The sequence below is a fragment of the Oncorhynchus gorbuscha genome, linkage group LG16 (assembly GCF_021184085.1).
Source record: "Oncorhynchus gorbuscha isolate QuinsamMale2020 ecotype Even-year linkage group LG16, OgorEven_v1.0, whole genome shotgun sequence".
Lineage (NCBI taxonomy): Eukaryota > Metazoa > Chordata > Actinopteri > Salmoniformes > Salmonidae > Oncorhynchus > Oncorhynchus gorbuscha.
The window spans coordinates 1,916,188-1,933,043 of NC_060188.1; the positions used below are offsets into that span (position 1 = coordinate 1,916,188).

General features: G+C 48.1%; 1 protein-coding gene across 1 annotated transcript in view; it reads right to left on the reverse strand.

Moving 5' to 3' along the window:
- The window catches only part of abca3b (ATP-binding cassette, sub-family A (ABC1), member 3b), a 76,620-nt gene that overhangs the window by 16,357 nt on the left and 43,407 nt on the right, over window positions 1-16,856 (reverse strand). The window contains exons 14-20 of the mRNA XM_046307605.1: window positions 15,230-15,385; window positions 13,182-13,392; window positions 12,443-12,593; window positions 11,871-11,969; window positions 4,037-4,235; window positions 3,506-3,812; window positions 3,008-3,281 (exon numbers count right to left, since the gene is read on the reverse strand). Of these exons, the coding sequence (XP_046163561.1) occupies window positions 3,008-3,281; window positions 3,506-3,812; window positions 4,037-4,235; window positions 11,871-11,969; window positions 12,443-12,593; window positions 13,182-13,392; window positions 15,230-15,385 (1,397 nt within the window). The remainder of the gene's footprint in view (window positions 1-3,007; window positions 3,282-3,505; window positions 3,813-4,036; window positions 4,236-11,870; window positions 11,970-12,442; window positions 12,594-13,181; window positions 13,393-15,229; window positions 15,386-16,856) is intronic.

The following is a 16,856-nucleotide window of genomic DNA, read 5'->3' on the forward strand; positions in this document are numbered from 1 at the left end:
GACGGAAGAGAGACGAGAGAGAGCGAGACGGAAGAGAGACGAGAGAGAGCGAGACGGAAGAGAGAGAGAGAGCGAGACGGAAGAGAGAGAGAGAGAGAGAGACGGAAGACGGAGAGAGAGAGAGAGAGACGGAGAGAGAAGAGAGAGACGGAAGAGACGAGCGAGACGGAAGAGAGAGAGAGACGGAAGAGACGAGAGAGCGAGACGGAGAGAGACGAGAGAGAGCGAGACGGAAGAGAGACGAGAGAGAGCGAGACGGAAGAGAGACGAGAGAGAGCGAGACGGAAGAGAGACGAGAGAGAGCGAGACGGAAGAGACGAGAGAGAGCGAGACGGAAGAGAGACGAGAGAGAGCGAGACGGAAGAGAGACGAGAGAGAGCGAGACGGAAGAGAGACGAGAGAGAGCGAGACGGAAGAGAGACGAGAGAGAGCGAGACGGAAGAGAGACGAGAGAGAGCGAGACGGAAGAGAGACGAGAGAGAGCGAGACGGAAGAGAGACGAGAGAGAGCGAGACGGAAGAGAGACGAGAGAGAGCGAGACGGAAGAGAGAGAGAGAGCGAGAGAGAGACGAGAGAGAGCGAGACGGAAGAGAGACGAGAGAGAGCGAGACGGAAGAGAGACGAGAGAGAGCGAGACGGAAGAGAGACGAGAGAGAGCGAGACGGAAGAGAGACGAGAGAGAGCGAGACGGAAGAGAGAGACGAGAGAGAGCGAGACGGAAGAGAGACGAGAGAGAGCGAGACGGAAGAGAGAGAGAGAGAGCGAGACGGAAGAGAGACGAGAGAGAGCGAGACGGAAGAGAGACGAGAGAGAGCGAGACGGAAGAGAGACGAGAGAGAGAGACGGAAGAGAGACGAGAGAGAGAGAGACGAGAGAGAGACGGAAGAGAGACGAGAGAGAGCGAGACGAGAGCGGAAGAGAGACGAGAGAGAGCGAGACGGAAGAGAGACGAGAGAGAGACGGAAGAGAGACGAGAGAGAGACGGAGAGACGAGAGAGAGCGAGACGGAAGAGAGACGAGAGAGAGCGAGACGGAAGAGAGACGAGAGAAGAGAGACGAGACGGAAGAGACGAGAGAGAGCGAGACGGAAGAGAGACGAGAGAGAGCGAGACGGAAGAGAGACGAGAGAGAGCGAGAGACGAGAGAGAGCGAGAGAGAGACGAGAGAGAGCGAGACGGAAGAGAGACGAGAGAGAGAGACGGAAGAGAGAGAGCGAGACGGAAGAGAGACGAGAGAGAGCGAGACGGAAGAGAGACGAGAGAGCGAGACGAGACGAGAGAGAGCGAGACGGAAGAGAGACGAGAGAGAGCGAGACGGAAGAGAGACGAGAGAGAGCGAGACGGAAGAGAGACGAGAGAGAGAGCGGAAGAGACGAGAGAGAGCGAGACGGAAGAGACGACGAGAGAGCGAGACGGAAGAGAGAGAGAGCGAGACGGAGAGAGACGAGAGCGAGAGAGAGACGAGAGAGAGCGAGACGGAAGAGAGACGAGAGAGAGCGAGACGGAGAGAGCGAGACGGAGAGAGAGAGAGAGACGGAAGAGAGACGAGAGAGACGAGACGGAAGAGAGACGAGAGAGAGCGAGACGGAAGAGAGACGGAGAGAGCGAGACGGAAGAGAGACGAGAGAGAGCGAGACGGAAGAGAGACGAGAGAGAGCGAGACGGAAGAGAGACGAGAGAGAGCGAGACGGAAGAGAGCGAGACGGAAGAGAGACGAGAGAGAGCGAGACGGAGAGACGAGAGAGAGCGAGACGGAAGAGAGACGAGAGAGAGAGACGGAAGAGAGACGAGAGAGAGAGACGGAAGAGACGAGAGAGAGACGGAAGAGAGACGAGAGAGAGCGAGACGGAAGAGAGACGAGAGAGAGCGAGACGGAAGAGAGCGAGACGGAAGAGAGACGAGAGAGACGAGAGAGAGCGAGACGGAAGAGAGACGAGAGAGAGCGAGACGGAAGAGAGACGAGAGAGAGCGAGACGGAAGAGAGACGAGAGAGAGCGAGACGGAAGAGAGACGAGAGAGAGCGAGACGGAAGAAGAGAGACGAGAGCGAGCGAGACGGAAGAGAGACGAGAGCGAGCGAGACGGAATAGAGAGACTGAAGAGAGGAGGGTAAATAAATAAATAAAGAGTCAGGAGGAAAATAAAGAAGGGCATGGAGCTGGGAGGAGTCACAGAAAAAAAGAAAGAAAAGTAAGGGAGGCAGATTATGTATTGAGTGGTGAGGTCGGCAGGCAGAGGGGAAAAGGAGGGAGAGAAAGAGATGGAGTATTATGAAACAATAAATATCCTGATAGCCAGAAGAACATCTTCACCAGACCTCTATCCTCTCATCCTTCTTTCAATCTATCCTTCCTCCCATCAATATACCTTGCCTGACCGAACCACTCCCTCTCCATCCTCTCACCTCTAAAAAACACCTCCTGATGAATGGTGTTGGTCAATATCTCCCCCTCAGACTAACTTGTTATCAGCCTCTGTTGCTTCCCCATCGATCCAGCCAGCCATCCAGCAGGGCCGGGAGGTCATTGACTGGATGTGCATCCATCCCAAATGGCACCCTATTCCCTACATAGTGTACTACTTTTGACCAGAGCCCTATGGGCCCTGGTGAAAAGTAGTGCACTCTGTAAGGAATAGGTTGCCATTTGGGAAGTACCCTGGTTTAATTGGGGTTTAGTGGCTGTAACAGATGTGTTGACCGCAGGTGTTTAAAGGATAGGCCAGAATAAGGACCCAAAACAAGGTGGTTGATGGAAAAGTCAACTTCTATCTAACAACAATAAGGAAGTTATGAACTGAGTCAGAGTGGCTCAACTTAAACATTCACTCCGCTTCTCAAATGTGTTCAAGATAACACCTGTGTTCCTTCCATACCCTCTTCTCCTTTCTCTCATCCATTCTCCCTTCCTTTCCTATCCCTTCTCCTCTTTTCATAACACCCTCTCCACTTCCATACCACCATCCCTCCCTCCCTCCTTCCCCTCCATCCCTGCCATACTCCCCACTCACTCCGTCAGCTGACTCTGGGCGCTCTCGGAGACGTTGCGGGGCATGGGCATGTTTCCAGTCATAATCGATGCGTTGGGCCCGGCCAGCATTTTGAACAGGGTGTTGTCCACCATCATCAGGGCTGTAGCGGCCGTGTGGTAGCCCTGGTTATTGAAGTAGGCCGTGACCTCGGCAAACTTCCCCGTGCCGCCTCTGAATGATGCACCCACCACGCAGCGCTCGTTGAATGCCCCGCCCTCCTCCTCGGTCTTGGTGAGCACGTACTCCGTGAAGTCTGAGGAGAAGAAGCAGGGGATAAGGTGGATCAGTAAAGACAAGCTTTTTCCATGTCTGCATCTCTATGGTCTAAAGCAGCTTCCACCATGCGTGTTTGAGATTCACTACATTGCAGACAACTGCACAGAATCACTGATCTTCAAATCACCTTTCATCTCAAATAACTAGTTATTATGTGGTACTGTGATCCTGTGATCTCTTCCAACATGCTGTCACGCTTACCCCTAATATTGACGTCCTGGGCTTGCTGGGCGGCCAATTGTGAAGAATACACCTGTGCCAGGGTGATTGCCAGCGGTCCCCTGCCGGGCTCCAGGGCCACGGGCACGGTGGTGGGGCCGTAGCGGCCCAGTGCCAGCCTCAGCTGCGGTGAGTCGTGGCGCCCGGGGAGGGTCTTTGCCACCACCAAGGCCAGCACGGTGAACACCAGGGGCACCAGGAACTGGGCCACAATCACCTTCCAGTTCCTCCAGCTATAGAGCGCCCGCTTCAGGAACATGGCATAGAACTGCTGCATGTACAGTCTGGCCTGGAGAGGAGGGTGGGAAGACAGACAGGAGAGAGAGAGAGAAGAGATTATTTCCATATCACCCCTGATTTAATACAGTATGTTCCTATATTTTGTAAGCTCCTAAACCTTCCTACTAATAAACCATATTAATGACAGAAAGAGAAGATTTGTACAGGCAACCTTCTATATTGACATTTAGCTCACTTCCTGTCTGAACCCACACATAAAAACTCTTCTCTCACCCCGGTGTTGAGCTTGATGTTAGAGCAGTCCTCGGAGATGAGCGTGCCGCTGTCAGTGAAGTCGGTGACGTCCGTCATGCCGCTGTAGCTGCTGGTGTCGTCCATGGTCCAGTCGTGGGAGCGTCTCTCGTGTTGGTACTGCAGCGGGGGAAGCTGGATGGCCTGGATGTCCAGGCTAGAATCCACCAGCTTCCCCACTCTGGAAATACACAAGAATGTACAGCTTAGTACAGTAGCAGTGTATCTAACCCAAACCCTGGATGTCCAGGCTAGAGACCAACAACTTCACCACTCTGAGGAATCACATAAGGAAATACAAACATTTTTTAAAAGTACACTTCTCTAGTCTGACAGTAGACAGGGACCAATACAACTTAGTGGACTTCTCTAGTCTGACAGTAGACAGGGTTGAATACAACTTAGTGGACTTCTCTAGTCTGACAGACAGGGACCAATACAACTTAGTGGACTTCTCTAGTCTGACAGTAGACAGGGACCAATACAACTTAGTGGACTTCTCTAGTCTGACAGTAGACAGGGACCAATACAACTTAGTGGACTTCTCTAGTCTGACAGTAGACAGGGACCAATACAACTTAGTGGACTTCTCTAGTCTGACAGTAGACAGGGACCAATACAACTTAGTGGACTTCTCTAGACTGACAGTACACAGGGTTGAATACAACTTAGTGGACTTCTCTAGACTGACAGTAGACAGGGACCAATACAACTTAGTGGACTTCTCTAGACTGACAGTAGACAGGGACCAATACAACTTAGTGGACTTCTCTAGACTGACAGTACACAGGGTTGAATACAACTTAGTGGACTTCTCTAGACTGACAGTAGACAGGGATGAATACAACTTAGTGGACTTCTCTAGTCTGACAGTAGACAGGGATGAATACAACTTAGTGGACTTCTCTAGACTGACAGTAGACAGGGATGAATACAACTTAGTGGACTTCTCTAGTCTGACAGTAGACAGGGATGAATACAACTTAGTGGACTTCTCTAGACTGACAGTAGACAGGGATGAATACAACTTAGTGGACTTCTCTAGTCTGACAGTAGACAGGGACCAATACAACTTAGTGGACTTCTCTAGTCTGACAGTAGACAGGGACCAATACAACTTAGTGGACTTCTCTAGTCTGACAGTAGACAGGGATGAATACAACTTAGTGGACTTCTCTAGTCTGACAGTAGACAGGGACCAATACAACTTAGTGGACTTCTCTAGTCTGACAGTAGACAGGGACCAATACAACTTAGTGGACTTCTCTAGTCTGACAGTAGACAGGGTTGAATACAACTTAGTGGACTTCTCTAGTCTGACAGACAGGGACCAATACAACTTAGTGGACTTCTCTAGTCTGACAGTAGACAGGGACCAATACAACTTAGTGGACTTCTCTAGTCTGACAGTAGACAGGGACCAATACAACTTAGTGGACTTCTCTAGTCTGACAGTAGACAGGGACCAATACAACTTAGTGGACTTCTCTAGTCTGACAGTAGACAGGGACCAATACAACTTAGTGGACTTCTCTAGACTGACAGTACACAGGGTTGAATACAACTTAGTGGACTTCTCTAGTCTGACAGTAGACAGGGACCAATACAACTTAGTGGACTTCTCTAGACTGACAGTAGACAGGGACCAATACAACTTAGTGGACTTCTCTAGACTGACAGTAGACAGGGTTGAATACAACTTAGTGGACTTCTCTAGACTGACAGTAGACAGGGATTAATACAACTTAGTGGACTTCTCTAGTCTGACAGTAGACAGGGATGAATACAACTTAGTGGACTTCTCTAGACTGACAGTAGACAGGGATGAATACAACTTAGTGGACTTCTCTAGTCTGACAGTAGACAGGGATGAATACAACTTAGTGGACTTCTCTAGTCTGACAGTAGACAGGGATGAATACAACTTAGTGGACTTCTCTAGTCTGACAGTAGACAGGGATGAATACAACTTAGTGGACTTCTCTAGTCTGACAGTAGACAGGGACCAATACAACTTAGTGGACTTCTCTAGTCTGACAGTAGACAGGGATGAATACAACTTAGTGGACTTCTCTAGACTGACAGTAGACAGGGTTGAATACAACTTAGTGGACTTCTCTAGTCTGACAGTAGACAGGGACCAATACAACTTAGTGGACTTCTCTAGTCTGACAGTAGACAGGGTTGAATACAACTTAGTGGACTTCTCTAGACTGACAGTGAACAGGGATGAATACAACTTAGTGGACTTCTCTAGACTGACAGTAGACAGGGACCAATACAACTTAGTGGACTTCTCTAGACTGACAGTAGACAGGGACCAATACAACTTAGTGGACTTCTCTAGTCTGACAGTAGACAGGGTTGAATACAACTTAGTGGACTTCTCTAGTCTGACAGTACACAGGGATGAATACAACTTTGTGGACTTCTCTAGTCTGACAGTAGACAGAGACCAATACAACTTAGTGGACTTCTCTAGACTGACAGTAGACAGGGATGAATGACAGTAGACAGGGTTGAATACAAAGTGGACTTCTCTCTGACAGTACACAGGGACCAATACAACTTAGTGGACTTCTCTAGTCTGACAGTACACAGGGATGAACTTACTTATAACAATTTAACTGAGCTTCCCTACTGAACGGAGCTTTATCAGGACAACATAAGGAAATATACAATTTACAGTAGTTAGATACCTAGTATTAGATTATGACAATTCATCTGTAAATTCAATTAACTATGCTGAGTTTTTCCAGACCATGTGTCCTGACCAGGGAACTTTAGTTCGAGATCCATTTTTCTCTAATCATGTCAGGTGGTCCGGAGGAACGTAGGAATCTTTCTTTGTACTGTATGACATCTTGACCGTTTTAGACTGTACAAATGTATTTATAGACATGAAACATATTCATTCATAATTGGATGAATCTTTGTGTTCCGGAAGTGGCTTATGGAGAGAGCACTCTGTGTGAATCAGAGGGATGTTGATGCTGAAATCTCTTCACAGAAGTCAGGAACACACCCCGGGGTCTATTGTACACCAAACAAAGGAGCTCATCGAAGAGTACTTAATAAGTGGGAGTGTGTTTGTGTTACTGGTGATGGTGAGCATTTTATGTCATTCCAGCCCTGCTAACTCTCTCGTCTTCTCACTCTGAGGGGATGGACAGGAGCTTGGACAACCACAATAGCCAGAACGCCATTTCTGTCCGTTACAAATGAATGATCATTTCAGCCAGCCAATCTCCACTCCCACAACGCCTGACACAGACAGCACTCCCCTCAACGAGCTTCATCTAACAGTTCAGCCAGCCAATCTCCACTCCCACAACGCCTGACACAGACAGCACTCCCCTCAAAGAGCTTCATCTAACAGTTCAGCCAGCCAATCTCCACTCCCACAACGCCTGACACAGACAGCACTCCCCTCAAAGAGCTTCATCTAACAGTTCTATAAGTGATCAACGAGACCCCTATCCAGGGTGTGAAAATGGACTCGGGCCTCTGCTGTAGCTGTATGAAATGGATAATGACCAAGAGACTGCATATGTAGTAAGATGAAAAGAAGCGGAAATGACTTGGCCAAGGTAGGAACAGTCTGAACAGGTGTTAAATTAGTTGGCTTTCAGTATATTTGAATTGAAACTGAAATGACAGGACTAATGTAGATGGTCCACCCCTTCAGAGAGCTGGGTGGGAATAAAGCTGAATGAAATTGGTAATGGAAAGAGGCTGTATGTAACAGCCAGGGTATGTACAGACTGAACACGTGTTAAGATGGTGGCTTTTAGTGGAGTTGAAAATTAAGGACTAATGAGGCTTTTGTATACAGGTAATGATGGAGACACTCACTGACAGACCCACATTGTGATGTAAAAATAATGACGCCTGAAATTAGATATTTTGGAGGTAATTGCTATATCCTGTTTAGAGCCTTCACAGCTGTGTTCTACTGAAAAAACACGTGCCCACAAGAACATGTGCAAGCAAAGAAACTATCCTACCAGACAGTAACACAAAGACATGCATGTATGCCCCCCCCCCCCCAAAACACACGCTCACACATTAAAATATGCTTAAAAAAACACACAAAGAGGCTTTAAACACAGGCAGAAATAATTGCTCAGATGTAAGCTGAAAGCAGCTGGCTGGTTGGTGATGCAGAGTAATTGAGTGGAAGATGAGAACTGGAATAAGTGTGTGTGTGTGTGTGTGTGTGTGTGTGTGTGTGTGTGTGTGTGTGTGTGTGTGTGTGTGTGTGTGTGTGTGTGTGTGTGTGTGTGTGTGTGTGTGTGTGTGTGTGTGTTCTTCAGAGGAGGAAGGGGAGGACCATCCTCCTCAGAAAAATACAAATGTATCTTTTTTAGATAAAACTGTACAAAATATATTCACGTCACCAAATCATTGATTAAAACACACTTTTTTTGCAGTGAGGGTCTAGAATAGCCTCAACAACTCAACAACACTCTGTAGGGTAGCACCATGGCACAGCCGGAGGACAGCTAGCTTCCGTCCTCCTCTGGGTACATTGACTTCAATATGAAACCTAGGAGGCTCATGGTTCTCACCCACTTCCATAGACTTATACAGTAATTATGACAACTTCCAGGGGACGTCCTCCAATCTATCAGAGCTCTGGCAGCATGAACTGACATGTTGTCCACAAAATCAAAGGAACAGAGAATGAATTTAGTACTGAAAGCATAAGCTACAGCTAGCTAGCACTGCAGTGCACCAAATGTGGTGAGTAGTTGATTCAAAGAAAGATAAAGACAATAGGTGAACAGTTAACTTAATTTCTTCCAAAATGAAAGAGAAGCAAGAGAAAGATCGTCTTTTTTTTAAACTTTCAGTTTCACTTACTTAGCTAGCAAATGCAGCTAGCTAGTTTAGCCTACTCAAACAGAGGGATGCCATGTTAGCTAGCTAGCTATGACTATCCAACACAACACTAGAACACTTCCAAGTCAAGGTAAGCTTTTGATTTTACTAATGTATTGCCACCGGGGCCTGCCGGTGTAACTGCTAAACTGTTTACTGACTGCACACTAACGTTACTGCATGATTGTAGCGGGTTTAGTAACCTGTTATTTCTATTAGCTATGTTGACTAGGACGTTACTTTAGCAAATATGGTGACAACGATGTAGGCTTTAGTGGTTATGATATGGTTTGGGAAAGGTTTCTTCGCCTGGTCACATACATCTAATGTGTTGTGCATTGAAGAAGTCCACAAGCGAAGGGAAAAAGGTGAGAGGAGGAGAGAGCATAGATGTGAGAAGGAATAGAACATGGCTGCTATGAAACAAATGTTCATGAGTGATCAGGGGTGAATTCATTCCACGGATTCTGTTGAAAAACATTTCTTAAAACGGAAGCACACGGAACGAAACAGAGACAAACATTCCTGAATTTGTCCAATAGAAACTCTCATTTGCCACTGTTAGACTAATGATTACACCCTAGATCAGCTAGATGCAGGCAAGACTGTGCAAGGCGGTATTGCATGTGTCACTGTCTGTCACTTCAAATGTTCCTCTCGACCTGTGTGCACCGACGTTGTAAACTTTCATTCACAGGCTAGGTTGTAGCAACCTCATGATGGGTATAGGGAACATGTGAGTATCATGTAGTAGCCTAAGCCTATCGATGTTACACTGAGCTGGTTGAATGGAATATGAAAGACAGTTATCCAATACGCTGTAATAGAATTAAGGCCGTGCGCATGACACAAATCATCCTCCATCTTAAACGGCATCGACCGCCACAGGTGTGTGTGTGTGTGTGTGTGTGTGTGTGTGTGTGTGTGTGTGTGTGTGTGTGTGTGTGTGTGTGTGTGTGTGTGTGTGTGTGTGTGTGTGTGTGTGTGTGTGTGTGTGTGTGTGTGTGTAGATATATATATTTGTGTGCGTACACTTAAAAGCCTGCAGGTACATACATACCTATGACAAGTGTTAATATTTATTACAACTGCAGGCTTTAAGGTACTCTCCCTGGGAGCTGTGGTGAGAGGTCCAGACCTAGCTGGTACTCTCCCTGGGTGCTGTGGTGAGAGGTCCAGACCTAGCTGGTACTCTCCCTGGGAGCTGTGGTGAGAGGTCCAGACCTAGCTGGTACTCTCCCTGGGAGCTGTGGTGAGAGGTCCAGACCTAGCTGGTACTCTCCCTGGGAGCTGTGGTGAGAGGTCCAGACCTAGCTGGTACTCTCCCTGGGAGCTGTGGTGAGAGGTCCAGACCTAGCTGGTACTCTCCCTGGGAGCTGTGGTGAGAGGTCCAGACCTAGCTGGTACTCTCCCTGGGAGCTGTGGTGAGAGGTCCAGACCTAGCTGGTACTCTCCCTGGGAGCTGTGGTGAGAGGTCCAGACCTAGCTGGTACTCTCCCTGGGAGCTGTGGTGAGAGGTCCAGACCTAGCTGGTACTCTCCCTGGGAGCTGTGGTGAGAGGTCCAGACCTAGCTGGTACTCTCCCTGGGAGCTGTGGTGAGAGGTCCAGACCTAGCTGGTACTCTCCCTGGGAGCTGTGGTGAGAGGTCCAGACCTAGCTGGTACTCTCCCTGGGAGCTGTGGTGAGAGGTCCAGACCTAGCTGGTACTCTCCCTGGGAGCTGTGGTGAGAGGTCCAGACCTAGCTGGTACTCTCCCTGGGAGCTGTGGTGAGAGGTCCAGACCTAGCTGGTACTCTCCCTGGGAGCTGTGGTGAGAGGTCCAGACCTAGCTGGTACTCTCCCTGGGAGCTGTGGTGAGAGGTCCAGACCTAGCTGGTACTCTCCCTGGGAGCTGTGGTGAGAGGTCCAGACCTAGCTGGTACTCTCCCTGGGTGCTGTGGTGAGAGGTCCAGACCTAGCTGGTACTCTCCCTGGGAGCTGTGGTGAGAGGTCCAGACCTAGCTGGTACTCTCCCTGGGAGCTGTGGTGAGTCCAGGTCCAGACCTAGCTGGTACTCTCCCTGGGAGCTGTGGTGAGAGGTCCAGACCTAGCTGGTACTCTCCTGGGAGCTGTGGTGAGGGAGCTGGTACTCTCCCTGGGTGAGAGGTCCAGACCTAGCTGGTACTCTCCCTGGGAGCTGTGGTGAGAGGTCCAGACCTAGCTGGTACTCTCCCTGGGAGCTGTGGTGAGAGGTCCAGACCTAGCTGGTACTCTCCCTGGGAGCTGTGGTGAGAGGTCCAGACCTAGCTGGTACTCTCCCTGGGTGCTGTGGTGAGAGGTCCAGACCTAGCTGGGACTCTCCCTGGGAGCTGTGGTGAGAGGTCCAGACCTAGCTGGTACTCTCCCTGGGTGCTGTGGTGAGAGGTCCAGACCTAGCTGGTACTCTCCCTGGGAGCTGTGGTGAGAGGTCCAGACCTAGCTGGTACTCTCCCTGGGTGCTGTGGTGAGAGGTCCAGACCTAGCTGGTACTCTCCTGGGTGCTGTGGTGAGAGGTCCAGACCTAGCTGGTACTCTCCCTGGGAGCTGTGGTGAGAGGTCCAGACCTAGCTGGTACTCTCCCTGGGTGCTGTGGTGAGAGGTCCAGACCTAGCTGGTACTCTCCCTGGGAGCTGTGGTGAGAGGTCCAGACCTAGCTGGTACTCTCCCTGGGAGCTGTGGTGAGAGGTCCAGACCTAGCTGGTACTCTCCCTGGGAGCTGTGGTGAGAGGTCCAGACCTAGCTGGTACTCTCCCTGGGAGCTGTGGTGAGAGGTCCAGATCTAGCTGGTACTCTCCCTGGGAGCTGTGGTGAGAGGTCCAGACCTAGCTGGTACTCTCCCTGGGAGCTGTGGTGAGAGGTCCAGACCTAGCTGGTACTCTCCCTGGGAGCTGTGGTGAGTGTGTGATCCCATACCTGAGGAAGACCTCCTCCATGGTGGTGACAGAGGCTCCATAGCTGGCGATGCCCAGCTCCTCTCTGTTCATCTCCAGCTCTGCAAACAGCAGCTCAAACCTGGAGAGGAAAGAACGTTGATCCATCAGAGATCAGTCAGACGCGGATCTAAAACAGTCTTCTGTCATGGGGATCTACGGTGACATCACAGGCCGTTAAACAACCTCAACAGTCAGTCAATACTCCCTCCAGATAAAACCAACAACTAGGGCAGGGACCAAAATACCACCCTATTCCCATTTTACTGCACTACTTTTCACCAGGTCAAAAGTGGTCAAAGGTAGTGCACTAAATAGGGAATAGGGTGCCATTTGGAACATAAGCTATATATCTACTTGAAACATCACCCTTACCTCTAGAAGTAGAGGTGTCTGTAATCATACTGTAGCAAGCAGCAACACCCACAGATTGGACCCAACTTGGGCTCATCAAAATAGATTGACAAAAAGAGTATGTGTGTGTCACACTAAACACTGAGCTTTGGCCATCGGCACTGATGGCCTGTGTGAGATTGGGTATTGATTTTGTCTTACCGGTTGGTGCTCTCTTTGGGCAGAATGTATGAGAGCTCAGCCCCAGCACTGCTCTCCAGCGTGGCATTGGGAACGTACATGTGGACCAGCCGTGTGATCTCAGACACGTTGCACAGTGCATCCTTCACAATCACCATGTGGTAGCCAGCACCTGAGACGCAGGAGAACGTAGGTAAAGTTACATCTCTGAATCACCTCATGACATTCTACAACTATTAGTTATTCACACTATGTTCTGTCTTGTATTCTTCACTCCCACTTCACCCCTTCTATCCAACCCTTTTCATTTCACCACTACATTCCACCTCTTCTCTTCTCTCTGTTTCCACAACCTCTCCATCACACCTGTTCATTTTATCATCCCTCCTCCCTCCTCTGTCCCACACCCTTTACCCTCTCTACCCATTCTTCTCTTTCTCCCTCCCTCCTCTCTTCCCTCTCCCACAGCCTTTACCCTCTCTACCCATTCTTCTCTTTCTCCCTCCCTCCTCTCTTCCCTCTCCCACAGCCTTTACCCTCTCTACCCATTCTTCTCTTTCTCCCTCCCTCCTCTCTTCCCTCTCCCACAGCCTTTACCCTCTCTACCCATTCTTCTTCATCTCCCTCCCTCCTCTCTTCCCTCTCCCACACCCTTTACCCTCTCTACCCATTCTTCTTCATCTCCCTCCCTCCTCTCTTCCCTCTCCCACACCCTTTACCCTCTCTACCCATTCTTCTTTTTCTCCCTCCCTCCTCTCACCGTATTTGTTCTTGAGAAACAGCGGAGAGCCGCAGCACTGCAGCTCTCCCCCAGCCATGATGACTATACGGTCCCCCAGCAGGTCGGCCTCGTCCATGAAGTGCGTAGTCAGCAGGATGGTGCGCCCGCGCTTCTCGCCCTGGAGCAGGTCCCAGGTGGCCCGCCTCGCTGATGGGTCCATGCCCGACGTGGGCTCATCCAACATCACCACCTGGAGGGGAGGAGTGGTGAGATGGAGGGATGGAAGGACAAAGATAGAGACAGGGAGGGGGGTGGAGGAAGGGGAAGATTGAGGGATGGAACAGGGACAAAGAAAGAGCCAGAGGGGTAAGATGTGTTGAAATAGCCTTGTGTGTTGCACATACAGTGCATCAAGTATTCATACCAAATTTTGTTATGTTACAGCCCAAATTAAAAATGGATTTCAGAGATTGTTTTTCTCACCCATCTACACACAATACCCCATAATGACAAAAGTAAAAACATGTTTTTAGGAATTTTTGAAAATGAAATAAAAGTCTAATTTACCTAAGTGTTCACACACTCGAGTCAATACTTTGTAGAAGCACTTTTGTCATTGATTACAGCTGTGAGAAGGCTGGGTCAGTCTCTATGGATTGTGCAATATTTTCCCATTTATTATTTTCTAAATTCTTCAAGGGCTGTCAAATTGGTTGTTAATCATTGCTAGACACCCATGTCCAGGTCTTGCCATAGATTTTCAAGTAGATTTAAGTCAAAACTGTAACACAGAAACTCAGGAACATTTACTGACTTCTTGGTAAGCAACTCCAGTGTATATTTGGCTTTGCGTTTTAGGTAATTGTCCTGCTGAAAGGTGAACTCATCTCCCAGTGTCTGGTGGAAAGCAGACAGAACCAGGTTTTCCTCTAGGATTTAGCCGGTGCTTAGCTCCATTCGGTTTCTTTTTTATCCTGAAAAACTCCTCAATCCATAACAATTTCAAGCACACCCATAACACAATGCAGCCACCCCGATGTTTGAAAATATGAAGAGTGGTACTCAGTAATATGTTGTACTGGATATGCCCCAAACATAACACTATATATTCAGGACAAAAAGTGCATTTCTTTGTTTTAGTGCCTTGTTGCAAACATGATGCGTGTTTTGCAATATTTGTATTCTGTACAGGTTTCCTTCTTTTCACTCTGTCAATTAGGTTAGTATTGTGGACTAACTACATTATTGTTGAACCATCCTCAGTTCTCTCATAGTAATTCAACTCTGTAACTGTTTTAAAGTTACCATTGGCCTCATGGTGAAACCCCTAAACGATTTCCTTCCTCTCCGGCAACTGTGTTACGAAGGACGCCTGTATCTTTGTAGTTACTGGGTGTATTGATACACCATCAGAAGTGTAATTAATAACTGTGAAAAATAAATTAGACTGAATATCCCTTTGAGCATGGTGAACATGCTCAAAGGGATATTCAGTCTAATGTATTTTTTATCTAACAATAGGTACCATTCTTTGCGAGGCATTGGAAAACCTCCCTGGTCTTTGTGGTTGAATCTGTGTTTGAATCTGTGTTTGAAATTCACTTCTAGACGGAGGGGCCTTACATATTGCATGTGTGGGGTACAGAGATGAGGTAGTCATTCAAAACTCATGTTAAACACTATCATTGCACACAGAGTGAGTCCATGCAACTTATTACGTGACTTGTTAAGCAAATGTTTACTCCTAAACGTACTTATGGACTCAAGACATTTCAGCGTTATATTTTTCGTACATAAAAAACAACATAATTCCACTTTGACATTATGAGGTATTGTGTTTAGGCCAGTGACAACAATCTTAACGTAATCCATTTTAAATGCAGGCTGTAACACAACAACATGTGGAAAAGGAATATGTATTTATTCATGCAATTATGTTATGCCTGTACTTTGACAATGCCACGCTAACTAACTCTCTGGGGTTAATAAAGTCATTTTCAATTGAGTGACAAGACAATACCTTCAAGTCAAAAGCAGTGCACTGAATAGGGAACTGAGTGGCATTTGGGACACAATCCAATACTGACCTTGGAGTCTCCGATGAGGCCGATGCCAATGGATAGTTTCCTCTTCATCCCACCTGACAGGGTCTTGGAGTGGGAATGTCGCTTGTCCTCCAGGTTCAGAATCCTGATGATCCGGTCCACCTCAGCTGGAATCTTCTCCTGGGAATACCCCTTCAGCTGGAGACGAGAGAGAGAAAGACATAAGGAATAACCCTTCAACTGGAGACGAGAGAGAGAGAGAGAGACATAAGGAATAACCCTTCAACTGGAGAAGAGAGAGAAAGAGACAAGGAATAACCATTCAACTGGAGACGAGAGAGAGAGAGAGACATAAGGAATAACCCTTCAACTGGAGAAGAGATGATCAGAGAGAGAGACATAAGGAATAACCCTTCAGCTGGAGACGAGAGAGAGAGAGACATAAGGAATAACCCTTCAGCTGGAGACGAGAGAGAGAGAGAGACATAAGGAATAACCCTTCAGCTGGAGACGAGAGAGAGAGAGAGACATAAGGAACAACCCTTCAGCTGGAGACGAGAGAGAGAGAGAGACATAAGGAATAACCCTTCAGCTGGAGAAGAGAGAGAAAGAGACATAAGGAATAACGCTTGAGTTGGAGACGAGACAGAGAGAAAGAGACATAAGGAATAACGCTTGAGCTGGAGACGAGACAGAGAGAAAGAGACATAAGGAATAACGCTTGAGCTGGAGACGAGACAGAGAGAAAGAGACATAAGGAATAACGCTTGAGCTGGAGACGAGACAGAGAGAAAGAGACATAAGGAATAACCTTGAGCTGGAGACGTAAGGAATTGAGCTGGAGACGAGAGAGAGAAGAGACATAAGGAATAACGCTTGAGCTGGAGACGAGACAGAGAGAAAGAGACATAAGGAATAACGCTTGAGCTGGAGACGAGACAGAGAGAAAGAGACATAAGGAATAACGCTTGAGCTGGAGACATAAGGAATAACGCTTGAGCTGGAGACATAAGGAATAACAGAGAGAAAGAGACATAAGGAATAACGCTTGAGCTGGAGACATAAGGAATAACGCTTGAGCTGGAGACATAAGGAATAACGCTTGAGCTGGAGACATAAGGAATAACGCTTGAGCTGGAGACATAAGGAATAACGCTTGAGCTGGAGACGAGACAGTGAGAAAGAGACATAAGGAATAATGCTTGAGCTGGAGAGAGAGAGAAAGAGATAAGGAATAAGAGCTGGAGACGAGAAAGAGACATAAGGAATAACGCTTGAGCTGGAGACGAGACAGAGAGAAAGAGACATAAGGAATAACGCTTGAGCTGGAGACGAGACAGAGAGAAAGAGACATAAGGAATAACGCTTGAGCTGGAGACGAGACAGAGAGAAAGAGACATAAGGAATAACGCTTGAGCTGGAGAGAGAGAGACACAGACACAGACACAGACACAGACACAGACACAGAATAACTTGAGCAGACACAGACACAGACACAGACACAGACACAGACACAGACTGGAGACAGACAGACAGACACAGACAGACAGACAGACAGACAGACAGACAGACAGACAGACAGACAGACAGACAGACAGACAGACAGACAGACAGACAGACAGACAGACAGAGAGACAGAGAGACAGAGAGACAGAGAGACAGAGAGACA